At 48.2% G+C, this 25,195-nt stretch overlaps 2 protein-coding genes across 2 annotated transcripts; both read left to right on the forward strand.

Moving 5' to 3' along the window:
• The first annotated feature begins 810 nt into the window (after positions 1-810).
• LOC124646764 (probable serine/threonine-protein kinase At1g01540) lies at positions 811-5,831 on the forward strand. The gene is made up of 6 exons (XM_047186831.1): positions 811-893; positions 1,106-1,235; positions 4,785-5,046; positions 5,144-5,372; positions 5,468-5,618; positions 5,817-5,831. The coding sequence occupies exons 1-6, from the start codon at positions 811-813 to the stop codon at positions 5,829-5,831; spliced, it is 870 nt and encodes a 289-aa protein (XP_047042787.1).
• Positions 5,832-6,184: 353 nt separating this feature from the next.
• LOC124705327 lies at positions 6,185-8,089 on the forward strand. Its single transcript, XM_047237065.1, has 4 exons — positions 6,185-6,292; positions 6,502-6,549; positions 6,656-7,033; positions 7,135-8,089. The coding sequence occupies exons 1-4, from the start codon at positions 6,212-6,214 to the stop codon at positions 8,059-8,061; spliced, it is 1,434 nt and encodes a 477-aa protein (XP_047093021.1). The 5' UTR covers positions 6,185-6,211; the 3' UTR covers positions 8,062-8,089.
• The last annotated feature ends 17,106 nt before the right edge of the window (positions 8,090-25,195 follow it).

Here is a 25,195-nt window from a genome sequence, read left to right on the forward strand (position 1 = left end):
CCAAAGAGGAGTCTGCTCTCCCGAGTCTCGGGAAAAACTCGAAAAACTCATCCTGTTGTCGGCGATTTTCTTTTAAACTCGCAGGAGATCTGCGTCATTGTACTTATATTAAGCTTGATGGAGAAGCCCTTGCCGGCCAGGTATGAACTCATGTAGCCGTCCACCAACCCAACCCGATTAACAAAGCTCACCTCCAATAATTGAAGTGTGTTTTTTTTCTTCAGGTAGCTACGCGCGCACAAAACATCAAGCATTTTGACCATCACATGTATGCACGTGCAGTTAACTGGAATCGGTTGACCACGGCAATATAAGTAGTGCCTCCTTCGAAGACTAAAAGAAGGCAAAAAAAAATGGCCAAGTTGCCGACCACTTCTTCGGCCTTGCGTTACCAAATCTCATCAATCTTCACTGATTGTGCCAGCTGGATCCTACCCCTCCGATTCATAAAAGATGTCTCAACTTTGGTTAAACTTACATGTACTACTTCTATTTTAAAATAAGTGCTATAATTTTTCTAGATACGTATGTATGTACCTACAAATATATCTAGACAAAACCAACACACTTACTTACCATAAAGGGAGTATCTATACACTAAAACACGTCTAGATACATACATATTTTAACAAAGAGATATATTTTTATGAATAAGGTAATACACGATTACTTAATTTAATAGCGTGATTCAAATGGAAGGCCTTAGCCCAGTTCGCCTATTATTTAAGCTTGCTTCCTTCTTTCTCCTCTTCCAGCTGCCGTCTTGGCTTGAAGGGAACAGGTGATAGGTGAAGCCGTGAAGGGTCGATCATGGCGTCAATTGGCTCCGATGGAGCACAGCAGACACAAGGAGAACTTCAGCTCTCGAGCTCTAGCTCAACCTCCAACTCCAGGTCAGTACCTAACTACTATTAACTTCTTCAGGATCTGCCATAATAATTGCTCTGTCCCTTAACTAGCTAGTACCTGATTTTGCTAGATCTAATTCGATTCATCATAGGAAACTCTCATGCTTGAAATTCACCATCTATAAGACTGGTTATTATTGACTCTCAAGATGGTCCATATGTTCTTTATTTTTGAGGAGGTTATTTTGTACCTACAGCAGAGACAGTGACATGGCTAGCAAGTTACAAAAGGCGACAAGTCTAACGATCCGAGTGTTACAAGAAATCACCGATGATTTCTCCGAGGAGCGAAAAATTGGTCAAGGCGCGTATGGAAAGGTTTACATGGTACGCTTAACAAAATAGGTGATATGTCAAGCAGCTAAGGTTTACATGCCTGGTTAATTTGTCTCCCATGAATTTATATGACGTGAACAAAATAGTTTGTGCATCTTTAAGCTCAAATTCTAGTAATACTCTCTTAGCTGCTAAAAAATCTACTTGCATGATGCAAGACTCCCATAAATTGCATATATTTCCTTGACCATACTCAAATTGAGACGTCCCTTGTTTTATGAAACAAAGTCTTCCTCAGCCGATCGATTTAGACAAATCTCGCCTACAATACTGTAACCAAAGATGGCATCCATTTCGTTGACCATTTGGGCAGAGTGGGACTGTCAAGTTCACGCACAACCCCAGAACAAGTTGGGTTCCTCCAAGCCAAGATAGATGATCTGCAGAGGGACCTTGTCTCATCCCGCATCCTGCCACCATTTTGAAAGTTTACTTATTAAACATTCTACGCCATTGAATGGGACATACCGAATGACATTATCAATTCTTCATGTTTCCTAGCTATTTTCTTACTAAATGCCATCCTCGAGAGATGGATAAAATCAGCCAGCCTATGTGACATATTGACCTCCATTCTCTTGTGTATCCAAGCCAGGATCGAAGCCGCATTTCCCCCCTTCCCTCTCTCTCTCCTCTCTTATCCAGTTGAGAGTCTCCCACCTTCCCCCGGCTCCTCTATCTCCCCTCTCCGGCGGCTTGGCCGGCCGGAGTAGGCGGGAGAGAGGAGGCCGGCCTGTATATAGTAGCAGTAGGGTTTCTAGTTGTAGGGTTTGGGCTTTGTCCCAGTCTGGCGAGATGCCGGTGGAGGCTTGTCGGCCATGGCGCGCGGGCGGCGCATGGCGGCAGGAGGAGAAGTTGTTCCTGCTTGTGAAGCTTCAGAGGATGGAGCAGGCGAGCACGGGAGCAGATCTTCCCTCCACAAGAGTCAATAAGGCCCAGGTTTGTGCCAAGCTCGAGATCTGTCTGCCTGTATCTCCCCCTTCTCTGGCCGGCCACGGTGGCGAGGGGAAAATGGGTGTTGATGCAGATCCGAATGCTCAAGCTTGGTGGCAAGGGGGAGTTTCGATGCTTCGTCGGCGGAATCTTCCAAGCGACGGCGAGATGCGTCGCCGCTATCTTTGGCCAAGGGGGCCGCTCCGCGCCTCTGGAGCTCCGGCTCAGAGGTTTCTTCTACCTCCTAATACGGAGGATCTTGGACTTCAGCGCGGCACATCAACGCCGGCTCCAGATCAAGTGGTTTCGTCCCCGATCTGGATAAGGTGGCCGCTGCCTCGAGGTCAACCATGGCGTCGGTGGAGGAGGACCGGATCGCGTTTCTTTTTGCTCTTCGAGGTCCTCTTAGCAAAAAACAAGGACTATGTTGTAATTTCAGTTCTTTTTTCTGTTCCTTGATGTAATTTCATCCCACCGCTATAATTGAAGCTTCTAGGGCCTTTAGGCCCTACCCCTGTTCAAAAAAAAAAAAATCTCTTGTTGTGCCTATTTATCCTTCTATGTCAATATTACATAAGATAATTGTAACCATCTCAAATCCTGACACGTGTTGCCTCGCATTGTGATATGCAAACAATAATTTTCCCATCATCAGCTCATACTAAGATTAGCTAAACAATCCAAAAAAACATCTTTCCTCCTTGCTCGCCTCAATTGGTCTTGACATCATCTTTCACACATGTTTTGCACCTTTGACCGTACCTTGTGGCCAACATTACCACCACAACCACACTGCATGCCATGTCATCGACATATTAAGGGATTCATCTATGTCCATGAACTTTTCTTTTAAACACTACCACCCACGAGCCCAACATGACGTTAGAAGTATAGATCACAATCCGCCCACCCCCCAAAGCTAGCTGCCTCACATTGTGTGGAAACTTCGGTTTACCTCTTCATTCATTGATCTGTCATTGAAGATATTTGGCATGTTTTTCCCATATCACCTGGTGTTGTAGTGAAAAAATAACATAAGAGAGGGGTTTACGATGGTCATGTCACGAGTCATCGTACCTTAAAAATAGACACATTTTTATATTGGTTTTATCCCACAAACACATGGAAGCTTACTGTTATTGTTGAAGAGATTGTGGTAAACCATCGAGAATCTTGGACAAGAATGACACCGAGAGGAATACTACGAACATGTCTCCGATTGAGAATCTGTCACTTTCCTCAATAGGAGAGGTGCTAGAGAGTTCCATCGCGAGGAAGAGCTCTCATCACGTCACTTGAGGTGAAATCTATATTCATAATAGTCAGTGTGCTTATAAATGACCCATGGTGTGCCTTTTATTGGCTTATAACCTTGTATGAAAGATCACCAATGCCCTTGTTAGGGAGGGAAAGAAATGACACTCCTTTTAATCCTTCAATAATAGATTATGTGGGTCCACCTATGCTTTTCTTCTGGCGCCATACTTGTTTCTAGCTCTACAAAAATGTAATACCATATAAAAAATCAATTCAAACACTCAATGCAAAAAAACATGGATTTTCCTACTTGTATAATGGAATTTGAAACCACACCGACAACGCGGTGACGTTCGTCTACTGGCAACGATCACGCCTCCTCAAGCCGCACCATAGAGCCATATTCCACCATCAAGCACAACCTACAAGCAAGGACAATGTGTGAACAAGATCTTCGACAATGTCTTCAAGAAGAGAAACAATGCCACATGACGCCGTCACCATGGTATCCCCTTGAACTCAAGGATTTAGCCCCAACAAACACAACACAACCACACTGAACCTCGGGTAAGGGTCTAGACACCACAAACAAACCACCCCAACCGCCACATATTTTTCAAGGCCTAGGAAAGGAGACGAAGCAAACTCTTCAACGACCCCTCCGAGGAGGAGAAGGGTTCCCATATATGCCCTCATCGCTGGTACCGACCCTAGCCAACCCAAGGAATGCACCAAAAGCGTCATCTTCCTACCCATTGAACCCTAGGACGAAGCCTATCAGAAGTGGCGAGGCTAAGCCAAACATGCAGCGACGTAGGGCCATGAACACGACGCAACATCACACCATGAGGAAGACTAAGCTCAATGTCCAGATGAAACCCCCACGGATTTGAGAAAGCGCAAGTTCCTTAGCCCCTCCACACATGTGTGACACCTACCTTTTCTAGGTGGTTTCCCTATTTTCAGGTTTTTGGATGGCTTACCTTAATCAACTAGGCATTGGTGTGGTTTTAGGACTAGTTTCCCATATAAACAGAGCCACCCTATTCTTCATTAAGAAATTTCAGGAACCCCTTACCTCTCACAAGTTGTAGGAAAATGGCATTTGAATACATCTATATAGTCTTGTGGATGTGAGGCAGGGAGATAAACATGGGGCTCACTTGGTGCAAGACAACACTACACACTACATAATGTCATCGAGTAGCATGTGTTCAACCATTATACCTTTTTGTCCATTCATTTTGTAGTATGTGAAATGATTGTACATTTTTAATTATAACTTCATAACTTGTGATGATGAATAATTCTAAAATTATATTGCAAGTGTTGATAATAGATCTTTTATAGGCAAAGCTTGAAAATGGAGAAGACATTGCTGTAAAGATGCTTTACAATAACACGCCAGGAATTGACGATGTACAATTCCAGCGTGAGTTCCAAAATCTTATGAGGCTTGAGCATGACAACATTGTAAAGTTAGTTGGCTACTGCTACGAGACACAACATCAACCTATGCAATACATGGGAAAAACTATTTTTGCTGAAAGGACATATCGAGCACTTTGCTTTGATTACATGCAGAACGGAAGCCTTCAAAAGCATATTACTGGTATGGTGGTAATGCTTGTTAGAGTACAAGGCTCAACATTTGAATATAGTTGTGTTTATTTCAGTTCATTGAAGTCTTTTTTTTCCAATGATTGTAGCGGAATGTGATGGACTTGATTGGCACACACGTTACAAAATTATAAAGGGTACATGTGAGGGATTAAAACACCTTCATGAAGGATTTGAAGAACCAATTTATCATCTAGATCTTAAACCTGATAATATATTACTAGACAAGAACATGGTACCCAAACTTGCCGATTTTGGTTTATCCAAACTCTTTGGTGGTCAACAGACCATGACTACACAGACTCCTATAGGAACAATGTAAGTTTATGTGTCTTCTACGAATAAATTTATTTTCAAATATGCTCAATTATTATATATTCATATGTGATATATTTATGTCTTCATGCATGTAGTGGATACTTGCCGATGGAATTCCTGCATGGAAACATTGTCTCGAACAAGTTCGACATATTCAGCTTGGGTGTCGTAATGATAAAGATAATTGCAGGCCATGAAGCCTACTCCAGAAGTGTCGAAATGGACCGTGGAGACTTCCTTGATCTAGTAAGAAATGCTATGCCTTTACCTCAGGGAAAACATATGTTGTCGTTTTTTGAATAAATGCTAGTTTTGTTTGGTATGTACTACTCATTCACTTTGAAAAATAATATAGGAAATTACTGTTGTTCATTAATATAGGAGATTAACTTGTCATGCAATTATTGTTGTATAAAGGTCTGATATGCTTAATTGTATTACTAGCAGTCATGGCCCTGAGTATCCCTTATATAAGGATGACATGTATCCACGTTTGAGACAAGCAATAAAAATTAATCTAATCTCTCGCTAGTAGTTCTCTTTTCTCAACCTATGTCTACTCAATCCCTCGCAGCCATGTCGTTTGGCTATCTTATAGTTATCCTGCTGTGGATCTAAGACCACAACACTACTGATTTGACTTCTTATGTATTTTTGATCAATGTGTAAGTAAATAAGCGTATTCTTTTCGGATGAGTTTATTATATATATAGACTCCCCTTAATTTGTAGGTAAATGCAAACTGGAGGGACAGGATGCATAAAACATGTCGTGCATCCCGGCCACTGGACGCATACTGCGAACAAGTTAATGCATGCACTGAGATAGCACTTAGTTGCATGGAGATTGATAGGCACAAAAGACCAAGTATAGCGGATATCATGAATCAACTGAACGACACTGAAGCTATGATCGACAAGGTAACTATGGTCATTAATATTATTATAAAGGCATTTTTTCTTCACATACATAATACGAATTACACATTTATGGGTCGTTAAAATTATTAAGTCTACCCGCAAAAAAGTTAAGTCTAAAGGCATAGTACAGGCATGCATGCCGCGGCCAGCTGATCCTCCATGATTACCTGGGTTTACTTAATGTTGAGATCGATGCTGTTCCTATGCAGGCATTGTCATGGTCCGCGAGTTCGCATTCAAGGATGAATGAAGACTTGGTACGTACGCAGGCCGGGCACGCCTATATATGTTTGTGATTCAGACACTATCTGGATATGTTAGAATTGACATGATCTCTACTGTTACTGCTGAACTATAATTTAGGTCAACTTAAGAGCATTAACAGGAAGCGAAGCGATTCTGTATGCCGAAAAGAGCAGCAAGTTCCCAGTCCTGGTGAGGGTTACAGCGCCGTCATGGAGTCACACGGAGGAGATACCACGCGCTGGCGTGGACTTGGTAGTAGTGCTCGGCAAAAACTGGTTGTCTGCCTTTTACCTGACAAAGGCCATGATGATGGTCATCGACAACCTTGGCCCGAACGACCGTCTCTCCATCGTGTTGTTCGATAGTGATGCACACCGCCTAATGGAGCTAACCTACATGTCGGATCGAGGCCAGGCTGATGCCAGGCTCAAGATCAACGAGCTGGTCGATGGACGCGCTACTAATATAGGCGCTGGTCTGCAAGAGGGAGCTCAGGTATCTGTTTGTATGGGTTGAAACATGGCACCTAATTGAAATCATAATTGGCGTGATAATTTACAACATTGTTCCTCTTGTGTTGGTAATTGGACTTATAGATTCTAAGGGGGCGTGAAGTGGAGGAGGGCGACAGCCGTGTGGGCTGCATCATGCTCCTGACAAATAGCAATGACATGTCGATCCTCGGCCAGGAAATCAGCACCGAATATCCAGTGCACACCTTCGGTGTGGACAATCATGACGCGGAAACCATGAAGTACATCGCCGATAAAACCTTGGGCACATACTCCTTTGTCAATTGGGACGCCGAAGATGTAAGGGATGCCTTCGGTCTATTCATCAATGGCATCACCAAAGTTGTCGCGACCTCCGTGAAGATCACCCTCAGGGCTCACGAGGGCGTAGCCATATCATCCATCGAGTCTGGGTGCTATGTCAACCGTGTTAACTCAGACAAAATGTCCGGAGAGATAGAAATCAGCGACATTTACACGGGCGAGCAGAAGAACTTCATCATCTACCTGGCAGTTAAGGAAGGCAACAAGAAGCTTGTAACCATAGGCGGAGGGTACCAGAGCATCCATGGGAGCAAGCGGCTGGCTGACTTGGACGTGTTCGTCCTACGACCACGCTCCGGGTGCTCGCCAGCAAAGCTGGCCATGCACCGTGACGTGGCCACAGAGCTCACCCGACTCCAGCTAGTGAAGGAATTGTCCATCTTGGTAGCACGAGGCCAGCGCCTGACCTTCTACAACGTGGATCAACTATGGGACACGGTGAGGTTATCCGAGGATAGTCGCAATGCAGACGAGGAAACCTTGTTGCGCCTTGGCAAGTGCGTGGCGGAAATCAGGAAGGTTGCGTGCCTTCCTGACCTGAATCCAAAGCAGGTACCTTACCTCATGTCATGGCTGAGTTGCCACCAGTGGCAGCGTGCAACCACCAAAGGCTTACTCTACGAATCCGGTGCCTTCACCTTAGCGCAACCTGGATTCTCAGATGCAGATGGAGAGGACAATGAATGATCAGAGGAAGGACATACATAATGTGCCAATTCTGATGTATCATAACGGAGTCACGTGATTCCACATACCGTTTCGCTGTTTAAGAACATTTTCTAGTTTTAATATGTTGTACAATGGATTATTACATGTAAATCCTTTTTTTAGATAGTACTAGCAAATATCATTGTGCTTTGCTACGGGTTGACTCTACTAATCTTTTATCTAGAAAAATGCACTAAAAAGAAAATGATCCTATGAGGCTGGCAAAAATAGTTTTCTTCTAAACCATATAAGTTTTACCATGTTCATTGAAAATTGAATCCTACAAACAAACCACAAAGGACAGTGCTGCATGTTTAATTGTCTCTATTTCTCAGTTTTCTATTAAAATGTGGTTCTATTGATAGAAAGAGTAGAAGTATGTGATTCATGTTATGTAATTAGGTAGGAATGCACAGCTTGCCCGCCAGGAGGGCAAGCAGTTATAAAGAACTGATGAAAATATGTAGATGGATTTGTCATTAGGTTGGCAAGAGAAATTCATGCATTAAGTCCATGGCCATGTAATATGCATTTAGGAAATGCTATTGTGTTTAAGCTACTTTTAATTTAATAGTCCACATCATATTAACAGAACATAGGATGACTTAGCGGTTTATTGACCATGACAATGCACATTCATATATTTGAGTAGGAGTAAATACAATAAGAATGCCTTGCTATCTCCTGTAACATAGGTTCAGCTCAAGTATAGACCGCTATGAATATTGTTTTTGACAGACAATAATGGTAAGGTGCTATGTACATGTGAATCCAATAGAGAAACAGGTTGCATTGCATCGATCATAAACGAAAAGCTTCTCAGCTAACCTGGATAGTAAGAGACAGATGACCTGAAGGTATATTATTGACCAAGGCAATACATAATGCTATATATACAAGTTCTAATACGGTAATTATGGTATCTATAAAATTCCATATGAATGCTGCCTTGCAACTTTGCTGAATACATATATCTTTTGACACCAACATCTCCTTTCGGCACATGTATCGTTCCAAGGAGGTTCACTATGTAGAGGGCGATGTCATTTTTTTGTGGTGGAATCCTTCCATGCTTCAGATGGATTCCAATGTAGTTTCCTATGTTTAACAAACCAGTTGTTGATTGGCTTCTGGTATAGGCTTCTCGGCCCTGCTAGTACAATATTTTGTCTCCTACTACTAGATTGATCAACCCAGATAGGGTTTACTAACAACAATACATAATGCAACATTAATTTGGGTGGAAGTATCATGTTGTTATAAAATATAAATGGAAGACACTATGACTTTATAGGGATGGAAGCATATATCATACTGAGGGGTAAGGCCACTTGTAGCACAGCCCACACGAGTGAAGCAGCTTATGTATGGCCTCCTTCCTTTCACTTCTTCCTGGAGAATTCTTACCGTAGGCTACTCAAGCAGCCACTGTACATCCTCAATATCTGGTGTTTGAGGCCTTTATCCTGCGCGTGTGGGTCTATCTCAAGCAGCTTGTTTTCGGTCCGCTAGCGTCCATATCTATATCTATACTCCTATATAGTGTACCAATTTTAAAAGTTTGAGTCCAAGCATCATGAAACAATATCTACCGTTGATTGGACATCATCCAACGGCCAAGAACAATGGGATTCGCAGCTACAGTAGCACCCAGCTTTCTCTACATCCTTCCAGAAGCATCCATGATTAAACTAAGCCCCCTCCTCCCCAATGCAGCAGCTCAGTTCGTTGGTAGCCCACATACATAAACCAGACTAGAACCTCACACCCCGTGTGCCTGGCAATGGCTGGGCCTATGCTCAAAGGACGGAAAGGTGAAAATGCATCAGTGGACAGTGCGCAGTTAGAGGCTTTGAGACGAACAAGTGATGGTAAAAATATTTGATAGAGCCGAACATTTAATTTTATGAATGCACAAGTGCACCTTAGGTTTCAAGCGGCACGTTTAGATTAAACGTGCACTGGTGCTGTCGACAGCCACGTTTAGTCGTTCAGCCGCATGATGCATGGATGCGGGGAGATATCTAAAGATGATCAGAGCTTTGGCAGGTAAAACGGTAGATGGAGAAGGTACAAAAGAGTAAGACATTAAAATTTTAACCACATAGTACTAATTTATATTTCTGCATTAGAAAGACATGTCAATGTTTCAGATAATTATCTCAAAGTTGAAACTCCGAAATGTTATTTATGAAAATTTAAGAGAGATTGTTGGTTATAATGACTGGTTTTAACGTGCAAAGCACGTGAAGCTGACTAGTCATCCTCAGAAGAGCCAACACATCCAGACTTGTCATCTGCATAAAAATAGTGGTGATAAGACATGTTCTGTCAAGATCAGAGTGTTACCGCGTCCAAATTTGCTTCAGACTTTATGTCTAGAGCATGTCAGACAACTACGGAGCAGACTCAATGTTCACACAGCCCATCACTTGCTTTAAAAAAATTCTATAAATATGGTACATGGCACATGTTTGGATACATCGGAGCAAAAAAATCTTCAAAAACATTTAACGAACAGGTTATAAAATTGACATAGCTTTGGGAAAAATCTTCAAAAACATGCTAGAAGAACCCTTCCGACTTGAGTGAATTGCTTGTCCTTCCATCCTGCTAGCCGCGCTCCAATTTTGTCAATGGGAGGTTGGAAGCTCTGGGTCGGGATTTAGGGGAGTATTTGCCCTATTATTTTCGTTTTGCTTTTCTCTTTGTTCTCCAAGGCTGCTTAGTCCTTTTGTACAGTTTCCCTCACCAATAAAACATTCCGTTTAAAACAATTTTTTGTGCATTTCAATAATTGGAAGTCTCTTTCACATCTTCCTTTTTTCCTCTTCTACTATGAGATTACGCCACGTTGGCGGTGTTTCGAACAATAACATTTTTCATGAAGTAGTTCTATGTCACTCAGACGAATATCAAATGTTTGTATGCACAATCAGTTGCCTTTTTGCGTGAATTGTTTTAGGGATAAAAACTCTACTACATTCAGACTGCAATACATGTTGGTTTACATCATTATGATGATGTTCCATGTTCTTAGTATGTTCATATTATTCATACTACCAAACATAAGCAGACAAAGGTTTAAATATTTCAGATCCCAATTCATAGTGTACTTGCTTTAGTTGTTTTGTCTGACTCCGCAAGGAAAGACCAAAGGATGAAACATAAATAAAAATATTTTAATGCTAACATGCAATTCGGTGTTATGTGCTTCAGAAAGGACCATTCAGTTCCTCCTAAAATAATGTTTCACACTTTAAGTTGTTGTCAGGCCTAGGGTAGGCTCCGGCGAGATCGGCAGGAAGAAGCATGGGGAAGGAGAAGGCGAGCGACGCCCAGAACCGCCGTGAGCTCGACAGGATACGAAATTGGGCAGAAAATAATGTTGTTTTTATTTGCTGATCCTCCCAACCTCCCCACCTGTCCCTTATATCATAGGACATGCTCAGCATTTTTACATTGTAGTCCTTGAATCAAAAAGGTGTTACAGTTTAACATTTGCTACTTAATATCTGGTCCCTCTCCTTGGTTTGTCTGATGGAGGCAACACATAGGCTTGACAGAGCCCCCCTCTGAAGCCCAGACCGGAAATTTGGAAATGTGTCCTGAATGAAGCTTGCATCTTCCCAAGTTGCTTCGTCAGGTGTCATTCCCTCCCAATGGATCAACCATTGTGGGGCTGCGACGTCGTAATCTCCAGTTGAACGAGGGACAATCCTGCGTTGTAACACTGCCACGGGTGCTACCTTCAGTTTTCCATCGTCAGTTACCAATGGTAGTGTCGGATTTGGTACAACATTGAGTCCTTGGTGCTTTTTAAGGTGACTGACATGGAAAACATCATGTAATTTGCAGTTGTCTGGGAGTTGTATCTGATATGCCACTGTGCCCACTCTCTTGAGTATCCGAAAAGGTCCATACCATCGAGGACTGAATTTAGGAGGATTGTGCATACCTAGAGCTGCTTTCTCGTAAGATTTTGACTTGAGGTAGACAAAGTCGCCCACTGCAAACGTTCTGTCCGTCCTCTTTGCATCTGCATATTTCTTCATGCGAGTTTGAGCTTTAAGGAGGTTTTGTTGTAGGAGAGTCACCATGTTGTCCTTCTCAGCTGTCGCTGCTGTTTGTTCCTGATTGTCTTTCAAGGGAATTGGAATGTTCTGGAGCATAGGAGGAGAGTCTCATACAGGGCTTGGAATGGAGACATCTGAATTGCTGAATGGTAGGAACAATTATACCACCACTCGGCTGCTGCTAACCAATCACACCACTTTTTGGGTTGTTGGAATGCCAAGCAGCGCAAGTATTTCTCCAAACACTGGTTTACTCGTTCAGTTTGGCCGTCTGATTCAGGATGGTAAGCAGTGCTGTAATTGAGTTGTGTCTTGAATTTGGAGAAGAGTTGCTTCCACATGTGGCTGGTGAATATAGAATCTCTGTCACTTACTATACTTGCTTGCTGGAGGCCCATGGAGCTTGACTATGGTGTTCATGAAAGCATCAGCAACTGTCTGTACTGGGTAAGGGTGTGCCAAAGGAATAAAATGGGCATATTTGGTCAAACGGTCAACTACCACAAGGATCACCTCTTTGCCTCTTGATTTGGGTAGTCCTTGAATGAAATCCATGCTCACATCTGCCCATTTTCTTGTTGGTATAGGAAGAGGGTGTAGTAATCCTGGGTATGGCACATGCTCAGACTTTGAAATTTGGAAGATGGGACAGGTTGCTATTTTCTCAGTGATGAACTGTGATAGCTTGGGCCGATAGAATGATTGCTGAATTTTCTTGAGAGTCACTTTTGCTCCAGAATGTCCACCAAACAGTGAAGAGTGGAATGTATCAAATATTTTGCTCCTTAGGTCAGTGGTGCTGCCAATATATATTTTTCCTTTGTAGCGCAAAATGCCTCCCTGCAAGGTGTAGTTGTGGTGACTGTTCTGAGTAATTGCCAGTTCTTGCATTAGTTTCAGGCAATGTTCATCTTCTGCATAAGAATATTGGACCTCTTGCAACCAAGTTGGTATGGATACTAGTGTTTGTTGGTTGCAGTATTGAATCTTCTCCTTGTCCTCTTCTTGGGTATCCTCTTGGAATTTCCTGGATAAGGCATCTGCCACTCTATTTTCTTTTCCTTTTTTGTACTCAATCTCATATGTGAATTCCAATAGTTTCACCATCAGTTTATGTTGGATGCCTTCCAGTAGCCTTTGATTTTCCACATACTTGAGTGCTTGTTGATCTGTTTTGATGATCACCTTGTTGGACAAGAAGTAGTGTCGCCATTTCTTCAGTGCATGCAAAATGGCCAGTGCTTCCTTCTCATAGACTCGATAGAGCTAGTGATCTTGGACCCAAGCATTGGCTATAAAATGCTATTGGCCTCGCCTTCCCGCATGAGCACTCGCTCCCGATCCCGAATTGCATGCGTCTCGTTTCCAAAATAAATGGAATATTGAAATTTGGCAGTCGTAACAGGGGAGGTGATGTCATAATCTGTTTCAGTTTGTTGAATGCTTCCTCTTGGGCCTGTTCCCAGTGGAAGTTATCCTTCTTGAGTGTCTGGTATAAGGGCTGGCATATCATTGCATATCCTTGGATAAATCTTCTGTAATACCCTGTGAGCCCCAAGAAGCCCCTTAATTTCTTGAGAGTTTTGGTGTTTCCCATTCCAGTATATCCCTGATTTTTGCTGGGTCTATGGAAACTCCCTTCCCTGAAATTATATGTCCTAGATATTCCACTGAAGATTGGCCAAAGACACATTTTGGAAGCTTTGCCTTCAACTGATTTTCCCTTAAGATTTCCAGTACTCACCGACAGGTGGAACTTGTGCTGCTCCATGTTCAGGTCTGTAAATTAATATGTCATCGAAGAATACGAGGACAAATTTTCTGAGTTGCTTGGAGAATAGAGAATTCATCAAGCTCTGAAATGTTGCTGGTGCATTGCTAAGCCCAAATGGCATTACTCTGTACTCGTAATGTCCCAGGTGAGTGGAAAATGCTATCTTGTGAATGTCTTCAGGTTTCATTCGAATTTTGTGATACCCTGATCTTAGATCGAGCTTAGAAAAGACTGTTGCTCCATGCAATTCATCCAGCAAATCTTCAATGACAGGAATAGGGAAACGATTCTTTACTGTTTGTTCATTTAGTCCACGGAAATCCACACATAGCCTCCATCTCTTGTCTTTCTTGCGAACCAAAATCACTGGTGATGAGAATGGACTGTTGCTGGATTGCATCTCCTTGTTTTTCAGCATCTGTGCAATGATTGTTTCAATGGTATTCTTCTGATTGTGTGACATTCTGTATGGGCGAAAATTGGGAGGCTTTGATCCAGGAATCAGAGGAATCGCATGGTCATGAGATCTGTGAGGTGGCAATCCTTCAGGTTCTTGAAACACATCAACAAAGGCTTGCAGAATTTCTTGAAATTCAGTAGGTGTTGTCTTCTGTTCCAGCTCGGTAAGAGTGGTTCCGACATCTTCCATGTTGTAAAGGATATAACCAAGTGGCATCTTCTTTGAGCGAGTTGTTCACATTCAATGCTGTGAAACCATTAAGTCTTCCACGGGAACGAGATGATCACTGAATGTATAGGCATTTGCACCAGATCCCACTGTCAGTGTTCTTTCAATGAAGTCGAAGGTGACTGGGTTGTGTATTTTGAACCAATTGACTCCTAATATTGCATCTGACCCTTTGAGTTCTAGTATGCGGAAGTCTGCAGAAAAGATTGTTCCCTGCACCATGAATTGTTGATTATATGCTATGGAATTGGAGGTTAGTATTCCTCCCCCTGCCACTTTCACTCGTCTGGGTGCTGCTGGTGTGAGAACTATGTCATGGTCCATAGCAAATTGGAGGTCGAGGAACGTGTTTGTGCTTCCTGTATCCGCTAGTGCTATTGCTGGAACTCCATGAAGCTTGATGAGCAAGGAAATGGTTGCCTCATCTGCTGCTCCAGTATAGGCTGCTGCTGATATCTGCATCATATTCACTTCATCATCAACTGCGTGTGCAACCATTGCTGCCTGTGGTGGTGCATTTACTGGTTCCTCGGCTATAGGAGCTGCTTCCCTTATTGGGTCATCCTCCTCCTCTGCCACTTCTTCTTGATATCCTTGCATGAGCATCATATTTATTGCTCTGTTCATATTTGGACAGCGGTGTCCTGGCACATATATTTCTGGACAATGCCAGCATTGGCGAGGAGCTCTGGCATTGCGCCCTTGGTTATCTCGTGGAGGAGCATTGCGTATTGGTGCGTTCCTAGGAGCTGCTGGCAGATTTCTTCTGATTGCTACTGGCTGGCAATTGTTTGTCTTCTCTATCTGCCTGGCAAACCAATAAGCACGTAGTAGAGAGGTTGGGCAATGACATTGTACTGCATGTCTGATGTTTTCATTTAGCCCACTGACGAATCTGTCGATGAAGAAGTCATCTGGCAGATACTGGCGGCCTCTTTTCATTATTTGCATCCAGGACTCGTATTCAGTGATGTAATTGTCGACTGTCGTTCTCTGTTTTAGCTGTTGGAGCTGTTGCATTGGATCCATTGTCACAGTATCTGGAAATCTAGCAATAAGAAACTGGCATAACTCTGCCCACGTGACGTGCTGCAAATCAATCCCAGAGCTGCTCAACCAAATTTTTGCCGGACCACGGATGTGTGCGATTCCCCACTTCACTCTACTCTCCCCTGTAATGCCTACCAACTTGAAGATGTCTTCGACTTCCAATATCCAGGTGCGAACGTTGTCACTGTGAAAGCTTGGCAATTCCACGTGTGGTGTTCGTAGCTGAGGTTCGGTTTGAAAGGTGTTGTTGTGGGAATAGGTGGAGGGAGCAGGTGGTTCATTGGATTGTCTCGGGTAGGGAGCCTCTGTGGTGTGGATGCGAGTTGTGGTTATGGGCTGTCTAGGTTGGTGAGGATTGCTGGTAACCATGATGTCCTGGGAAGATTGGTGGTGTTGAGGTTGATAAGCCCTAGGGTATGGCTGTTCTCGTTGCACCGGTAGATGTGGTCGTTCTCGTTGCTCGTTGTCGCGGTGAGTGATGTTGGTAGTACTGTGGCTGGTTGATGGGAGTGGTGTGCTGCGTATACTGCTGGTAAGAAGACGATGGCCTGTTGACATCAGATTGTGAGGCTGCATATGTGACCATGGCAACATTCTGTCGAACACCTGTGTTGCTTGGTGGAATAGGAAGTTGCTATGGCGCAAACTGACCCAGTTTTGGAGGAAAAGGTGCGGAATTTGTGGTGGGTGGAGTGGGTATTGGTGTAGATCCTTCTGGGATGGGTGAAAGAATGGTGTTTGCGCGTGTCGGAGGGGTGTAGAGGGTATGGCCGGTGTCGGGGTTTGGAGAAGTAGTGGGTAGGGGTATACCTTCACCTGGGATCAGACGATCCAGGCTTCCTTGTATCCTCTGCATCATAGATGCCATCTGCATCTGCGCCTGATTCATCGCCTCGATCCTGTCTTGCATCATCCCCAGTGAAGACGCCGTCTCGACTTGGTGTTGACGCAGACGACGGACGACGGAGCGTGAGTCCCGTTCCGCGCGTTGATGAGCTCTCAAGGCCGCGAGTTCGGCGTCGGTGGAGGACGGGGAACGCAGCACCGCGCCGTCGCGGCTTGCTCGCGATGCCGATCTGGACCGGGTAGACATGGCGCGACGTCGGCGTCATGAAAGGAGGTGTTTTTGGTGGCGTGGTTGGCGATTGGTTTTGCTTCACTAGGGTGAAAGAAGGGACGGGAGGGAGGGAGACGCCGGGGAGTTGGAGGAGCGGTCGGAGGATCACCGCTCTGATACCACTTTGTCAGGCCTAGGGTAGGCTCCGACGAGATCGGCAGGAAGAAGCATGGGGAAGGAGAAGGCGAGCGACGCCCAGAACCGTCGTGAGCTCGACAGGATACGAAATTGGGCAGAAAATAATGATTGTTTTTATTTGCTGATCCTCCCAACCTCCCCACCTGTCCCTTATATCATAGGACAGGCTCAGCATTTTTACATTGTAGTCCTTGAATCAAAAAGGTGTTACAGTTTAACATTTGCTACTTAATATCTGGTCCCTCTCCTTGGTTTGTCTGATGGAGGCAACACATAGGCCTGACAGTTGTTGTATGAATTAAACGGTTGTACAAAACAAAGGAAAAATCAATTAGTATGATACTTTTTTTAATGTTGAACTGAGCATATAGAAAACAATTAGCAACTTTGACTTGCAACAATCTCTTCCATCTCATATTTCTCTTGCACCATTTGTGCCAAAAATCACGATATAATCATCATTATGGGTGTTATACCAAACATGTCATCCATAGTTGATTTTGCTACACTAGAATAACAATTATAATTAAACTTTTCTATGAATCTATTCGCCGCAACGCGCGGGGTATCATCTAATAATGAGACTGTTCAAAAAGCTGTTCAAGAGATTGTATTCTTCTAACAGTGAGGCTGTTCAAAAATCTGTTGAAGAGATAGTATTCAGAGGTACGATCCAGTTAATTGTCTAACATTTTGTCTTTCAAACTTGGCCTTGATTTGTGCTGTGCTGTGCTGAGTTGATGCAGATGAAGTCAGTAATGGCAAATGTTTCTGTAGGAGCTGATGATATTGCTAGCAAGAAGTAATAATCGTGTAACTTATTTTTATGCTTGGAGTTACATGACGGAGCAAAATGGACGTGTATGTTTCTTTATGCAGACCATTGGGAGAAGAAAAAGGGCTTATACTTCAATCAGAGAAGAGTAAAATGAACATGTATATGTATCTGTCAGTCTGGTTGGCTTGCTGGCTGGCTGCGTGTCTACTGTCTGCTATAACTAAGAAAATATCCCAATTTTGTTTAGAAGGCCATGGTATACAGAAGTGGTTTGGTTACTGTGATCAGGATTGTGAGGTGGCGAAGATGGAATCGTGAGGTTATAGACCGGTTGTTCAGTGCAACCGGAAGCGACTCTCGTTGTGCGTAGCCTAGGTGATGAAATAGCAACATCACCAGCGCGAGAAAAAGATGGCGCAGGCAATCTAGAGTGAATTCGTGCATATAAACCGGCCTGTTCAACTACAGCTCCAAAATGGTGCTGACGTATTTTGCAAATAAGTACTGGAATCGTATTTGTAAGCTTCGAAAATTCATACCACACATATATACGCCGGAAGAAGATGTCAGCGGAGGCCACAACCACGCTCCCCACCTGCCGCCGACGTCGCGGTACTTCACCTCGCCGTCCGAACCCTGCGCCTCCGCCGGTCGATGGATGCCGACCGTCGCGGCCGCGCTTGACGGGCCGAGCCAACCCAGCTGTCTGAGTTGTTTGCATGTTGGGCTGTATTAACATGGGCCAGCGGGGGTCGAACGTGGAAGATCATGGGTCCACCCTGATAAAGCCCAATAAATAGGAGGGAGCGGAGGATGGAAGAGAGAGCGGACGCGGGCGACGCGAGCGGCGGCGAGCTGCGGGCGTACGACGCCGGCGCTCCCCCTGGGCGGGAGCGGCAGGAGCCTGGCCCTGAGGCGCCGCCCATCTGGTCGGCCTCCTCCTCCGGCGTTGTGCTGCAGCAAGGTAAGGTCTGGGTCCCTTTTGGTTCGTCAGATGTGGAGTGTGAGGTGGTTTCAGTTTCCGACGTCTCGGAGGAAGACGAGGCGGACTCCGACCTTGAAGCCCTCCGGCGAAGGCGGCCGGCCATCAGCACCTTGGGAGGATTCATCCTGCGGGCTCAGGAGCTTGCCCCCTGCAGTCCGCGCGCCGCCGTTCGTCCTTCGCCCCGGGCGGCAAGGGCTCGAGGTTTCGTTCCTCTGCACCGGCAGCGCCGCCGCGATTCCGACGTCTGGGGGACCCTGCTCGGACACGCAGGTCTTCCTCTGTGTTTGCTGGGCAGGGACGCCCTCCTTCCGCGTTGGTTGGGGAATCTCCGGGTCCGGTGGAGTGGCCTGACCTGGTGCCTGGCGGCGTCCCGCGGGGTGCGACGGTGGATGGGGGCTCTTCGCCGGCCGCGACCCCGGCGGTCAACGGCGTTTGCCGTGTTCTGGATCTAGGAGATCCAGTTTTTTCAAATTCGCTGGGCGGTGGGGAAGACGATCGAGTGGGCCCCGTTCGGGCCAATCTGGCCGTTGACGACGTCGTCTCCACGCCCACGGGCCTGGAAGGTGGGACCATCCTGGCCTTGGGCTCTGGGCCTGATTGGCCCATTATGGCATTGCCAAGGCCCGATCCGGCTACCTACCGGCCTGGCCCAGCCCAGCTGCGGCGCTTTACTTGGTTGTGGATGCCTAAGGACTGCACAGATCCTTCGCTAGGGTTTCCTGCTAGATCGAAAGAAGTGAGACACCGGCTCTGTGACCCCTTCGCGCCGCGACACCGCCTCCTCCGTCCAATTCCTGCCTCTCCGCCGCTCTCCCGCTCCTTTGCGGCGGCGCTCATGGCGGGCGGCTTCGACGACGGGAGGAAGCGGCGCTTCGATGACGGCTCGAGGAGGGATGGTGATGCGGGCGGCGGGGGCGGCGGCCGCCGCCACGATGGTGGGCGGCAGGTGGCGCGTCAAGATGGGGGTGGACGTCAAGATGGTGGTGGCGGCGGGCGCTACGACGGCGGCGGGCGCCAGGAGGGCGGCGGTGGCCGCCAGGACGGGGGCTTCCGGTACCAGGATGGTGCGCCCCGCTCCGAGGCCGGCGGCTCCCGCTTCCAAGACGACGCCTTTCGCGACCAGGAGCGCGGCCGTGGCTTCGACTACAGCCTCCCGCCTCCCTGGTGGGATGAGCAGCGCTGGCGCGAGGAGGCGCTGGCGAACCGCCGCTCGAAAGGGGCTCCGGCCAGGGGGGGCGGCGACCGCTCCGGCGCTGCAGGTCAGGGAGACCGCGCGGCGCAGGGACAACGAACACAACACAAGAACAAGCCCAAAAAGGCACCCGGGGAGGGTGGCCAACAGCAGCCAAAGGGTAAAGCTAAGAAAAACCCACCCCGGGCAGGGGCGCCGGCGGCGGGGGAATGCTTCAAGTGCGGCAGGGAGGGCCACTTTCAGTCCGACTGTACCTTCGACCCCCTGTGCGTCATTTGCAGCGGCGAGGGCCACTCTTCGGCAAGCTGTCCGTCGCGTGGGAAGGGTCTCATGCTCCAGACTATGGGCCACGCCATCAATGGCGGTGGCTTCTACAACATCGACGTCGAGCCGCTGCGTGGTGGGCTGGGCAATGGGAATGTCTATGCCGCCATCATCAAGTTCAGCTCGACGCCGCTGTCCGAGACCCAGCTTTCTGATGAGCTGAAGCACCTGGTCGATGAGCTCTGGGATTGGCAAGTGCAGCGCCTCTCTGACTCAGAGTTCTCCGTGGTATTCCCCACTCGCCAGACCTTGAGGCTGAGCACCGGGAGCGGGAAGCTCCACCTCCCTCTCAGCAAGACGGACACTGAGATCCGCGAGGCCTTCCTGGCTCCCAAGCCGAGTCTGGTCCTCCCCTCTACCTGGGTGCGATTGACGGGGGTCCCGGAGGACCTCATGACCAAGGACCGCCTCATGGCGGCTTTCACCATGATTGGGAGGCCGTTTGACGTGGACGAGCTCTCTATCCAGAAGCGTGACCGTGAGCCGATAAGGATGCGCTTCCACTGCCGCTACCCTGACCGCATCAAGGGCTCGGTCCAAGTCTTCGTCAATGGAGAGGGCTTCATTGTCGGAGTCCAAGCGGAGGCTTCGCCTCGAGGTACTCCAGGTGATGGGTCAGGGGGCCCTCCACCGCCACCAAACAATGATCTTGACGATGATGACTCCGACGACATCCCATCTGATAGCGAATGGAACAAACACCGTTGCAGCCAAGAAAAGGACAAAGAGGCGGCAAAAGACAAGAGCGGGGCTTCCGGCCCCTCAAGCTCCAACCCCCCGGCGTCGATGCATGGCACGCAGGGGCTGCCAGCAACCTCTGCCCTGGCCCTCACGGCTTCTTCGTTTGATGAGTACGGCTCCAACATTGACGCTGCTGCTGAGTTCCTTCCCTCCCTCACCCTCCAGGAACCGGCCAAGCACAAGTTGCTGGTGCACCTCGTGGCGCCGGCAAGCGCGGCGGAGGGGTCCCGCCTCCTTGCCGATGACTCCTTGGACTCGGCTGATCTTGACTCTCAGATCACCGACCCGGCGCCTTCTTGGGTGGATGACAGCCAACAGGCGGAGGTCCCGCCGGCTAAGCTGGCCAAGCTCACGCTGCCCACGAGCCCTGGCCGCATGGACGATGTCGAGGTGGTGGACACCTCCGAGGGTGAGGGCGAGGAGCTGCCGAGGCACACCGGCGATGAAGGACACGGCAACCTCCTCAAGGATCTGTCCGAGGCGACCCCCCTGGCGCAGGCCCGTCACTCCAAGGCTGTCTACTCCAAGCGGGCGACCACGGCGTCGGCCTCGGCTGTGAGGAAGAGCTCGAGGACCCAGGGAGCGGCGGCTGGTACCTCGGCGCTTCTCCGCGCCCAGAGGCTCACGGCTAAGAAGAACCTGGAGGGCAAGGCCGACAACATCATCACCAAGGACAAAGGTAACGACTTCGCCATCCTCGACCTACTCTCTGACGCGCATTTATCTTCGATCGTTCGAGATAGCTGTATGGTGTTCTCGCCTAGGGTGGGCAACGCGGGCGAGGCCCTGTCCATCATCAGGGCCAAAGAGAGGGTGCAAGCCGCTCTCGCTGAGACTGCGCAGCGACTGGAGCTTGAGGCTGAGGCGGCGGCGTCCGCCAAGGCTGCTGCGGAAGCTCTCATGGCGGAGCAGGCCGGGGGTGAGGCTGAGGCTGAGCCCCCCGCTTCATCGCACCCTGCCGGGGCAGGGGCCCCGGAGCCAGCTTCCACGTCACTGGCTACCACCGCGGGGCCTGTGAAGGGTTCGGCCCCTCGCGTTCCCGTCCAAGGCGGAAGTGTGCTAAGGCCCCAGTGCTCGCTGTCTCAAAGAGACAGTACAAGAAGCGCGCTTCCAAATGAGAGCTTTGATCTACAACCTGCGGGGCTTTGGGGGACAAGGGCGTCGTACCCAGCTCCGCGACTACATGCAGCGTGATAGGGTGGACATTCTAGGCCTACAGGAGACGGTCCGACAAGACTTCACGGACTCGGAGCTTCGGAGCCTAGAGTGCGGTGGCCAGTTCTGCTGGAACTGGTTGCCGGCCACAGGACAATCCGGGGGGATGCTCCTGGGGTTCCGTGATGCCTGCTTTGAGGTAGGGACCTGGCGGAAGGGGAGGTTCTTCATCAGCGCCGACCTTTTCCATCGCAGCCGTAGGGTCAAATGGACCTGCATCCTGGTCTATTGCCCGGCTGACCACTCCAGGACTAGGGAGTTCCTGGAGGAACTGTCTGCCGAGGTTGGTACCTGCAGGTTTCCCCTCATTGTGGGGGGCGACTTCAATCTCATTCGCGGACCCAGGGACAAGAGCAATGCCAATGTCAATTGGCCAAGGGTGCCCCAATTTAACGACACTATTGCTTCCCTCTCCCTTAGAGAGCTCAATCGAACCGGGGCTAGGTTCACTTGGACCAATAAGCAGCTATCCCCTATCCGCTCGGTCCTTGATAGGGTGTTCGTCTCTCCTTCCTGGGAGACGCTTTTCCCTCTGTGCTCTCTTACGGCGGTCACCCGTGTGGGCTCTGACCACTGTCCTCTTCTCTTGGATGACGACGAACAGGGGATTCGCCGGCCGGCGAGGTTTTTCTTCCAATCCTGGTGGCTAAGGGTAGCTGGCTTCGAGCAGATGGTCAAGGATAAGTTGACCTTTTGCATCCAGGAAAAGGGGCCTCACCGGTGCAGCATTGACCTCTGGCAATGCATCGCGAGGTGCCTTCGCCAACATCTTCGTGGGTGGGGGGCCAATCTTGGCAAACTCCGGAGGGAGGCTCGGGATAACCTCCTCTCCCAGATTAAGGAGCTTGACGCGCTTGCCGACTCGTCTGGACTTGATGAGGAGGGCTGGGCCCTCCGATACTTCCTTGAGGACCAGATCGTGCAGCTTGATGGCGCGGAAGAGGATTACTGGTGACAACGCAGCAGGCTTCAATGGACCCTTAAAGGGGACTCCTGTACCGCCTTCTTCCATGCTTTTGCCAATGGGAGGCGTAGGAAGTGTCTTATTCCTCGCCTGCTGACGGACACTGGGGAAATTTCTGACCAGCAGGAGATGATGGGACATGTTTATCAGTTTTACCAAGGCTTGATGGGTGCCGAGGGGGAGGAGAGGGCCTTCTCCCTAGCTCAGGACCTGTGGCCGGCTGCCAAGAGGATCTCTGAGGAGGAGAACAGGGGTTTGGAGCTCACCTTTACTCCTGACGAGCTCGATGAGGTTTTGGAGGGCATGAAACCTGACTCGCCCCGGGTCCGGATGGGTTACCGGTCCTCTTTTTCAAGAAATTCTGGGACATCCTTAGAACTCCCATTCTCCAGATTCTTAATGACTTTGCCCTAGGGAGGGTCGACATTGCGCGCCTTAATTTTGGAGTCATATCCCTTATTCCGAAAATCCAGGGAGCGGACACCATCAAGCAATTTAGACCTATCGCTCTCATAAACGTCATTTTTAAATTCGTCGCCAAGGCTTACGCTACCCGTCTCGCACCACTTGCGCATAGGACTATAGACCGTAGTCAATCGGCCTTCATCAGGGGCAGAAGCCTGCACGAGGGTGTGCTCGCCTTGCACGAGATTGCCCATGAGTTGAGGGTCAAGAAGCTCAAGGGCCTTCTCCTCAAACTGGACTTTGAGAAAGCCTTCGATCGGGTAAGTTGGGACTTCCTGAGAGAAGTTCTGTTAAGGAAGGGTTTCTCTCCCATGATTGTCCACCGCTTGATTTCGCTGGTCTCGGGTGGCCAGACTGCTGTCAACGTTAACGGTGTCATCGGGGAGAACTTCAGGAATGCTCGGGGAGTGAGGCAAGGGGACCCGCTATCCCCGATCTTGTTTGACTTCATGGTGGACTCCCTGGCGGCTATCATTGCCAGGGTCACCGAGGCTGGGCACCTCAAGGGTGTGGTGCCCCACCTTATCCCGGGCGGGATCACCCACCTCCAATACGCAGATGACACCTTGATTCTGCTGGAACCCTCCGAGGTTGGGCTTGCCAATCTTAAGCTTCTACTTCTCTGCTTTGAGAACATGTCGGGGCTTAAGATTAACTTCGCGAAGAGCGAAGTGGTTGTGACAGGGGTCACGGACTTGGAGCGTCAGAGGGTGGCTGACTCCCTAAACTGCAAGCTCGGGAGCTTGCCGTTTCACTATCTTGGCTTACCTGTTAGCGACCGCCCCCTCTCAGTCGCGGACTGGCACTTCCTCACTGAGAAGGTTGGCCACAGGGTCGAGCCTTGGCTGGGCCTATTCTTGGCATCCGCCGGGAGATTTGAGCTTACCAACTCTTGCCTCTCCAGCCTCCCGTTGTTTGCCATGGGCCTCTATTTGCTTCATGACACGACTCATGCGACTATGGACAAGCACCGGTCCCGCTTCTTTTGGGAGGGAGTGGGGACCAAACGCAAGTACCATATGGTGGACTGGGCAACAGTGTGCAAACCTCGGGTGTTTGGAGGGTTGGGTATCCTCAACACGAAGTCCATGAATATCGCCTTGATGGTAAAATGGATCTGGAAGATCTACCAGAACGAAGAAGGCCTATGGGCAGACCTTCTTAGGGCCAAGTACCTTGGGGACCATGACTTATTTTCCCCCGCGGTTCCCACCAAAGGATCCCAATTCTGGAACGCCATTCAAAAGATCAAATGGTACTTTAAAATGGGAGCTAAACACCAGATTCACAATGGGCGTCGGACCTATTTCTGGTTGGACTGGTGGACGGGTGCTGGGCCCCTCCGCTTCACCTTCCCACGGTTGTTTGCTTGCTGCGACAACCACTTTGCTACTGTCCAGGGGGTTAGGACCAATGAGGGCTGGCGGATAAGGTTCCGTCGCACCTTTGGCTTAGCTGAACGGGTCGAATGGGACAACCTCTGCCGGATTTTTGACCTCTCGCCTGCTTCTGATGGCGACGACGAGGTTCGTTGGGCTCTGGAGCCTTCGGGGGAGTACTCCACCAGCTCGATGTACTCCAAACTGTCCCGAGGGGGGACGGTTAC

The sequence above is a fragment of the Lolium rigidum genome, chromosome 4 (genome assembly GCF_022539505.1).
Source record: "Lolium rigidum isolate FL_2022 chromosome 4, APGP_CSIRO_Lrig_0.1, whole genome shotgun sequence".
Taxonomy (NCBI): Eukaryota; Viridiplantae; Streptophyta; class Magnoliopsida; order Poales; family Poaceae; genus Lolium; species Lolium rigidum.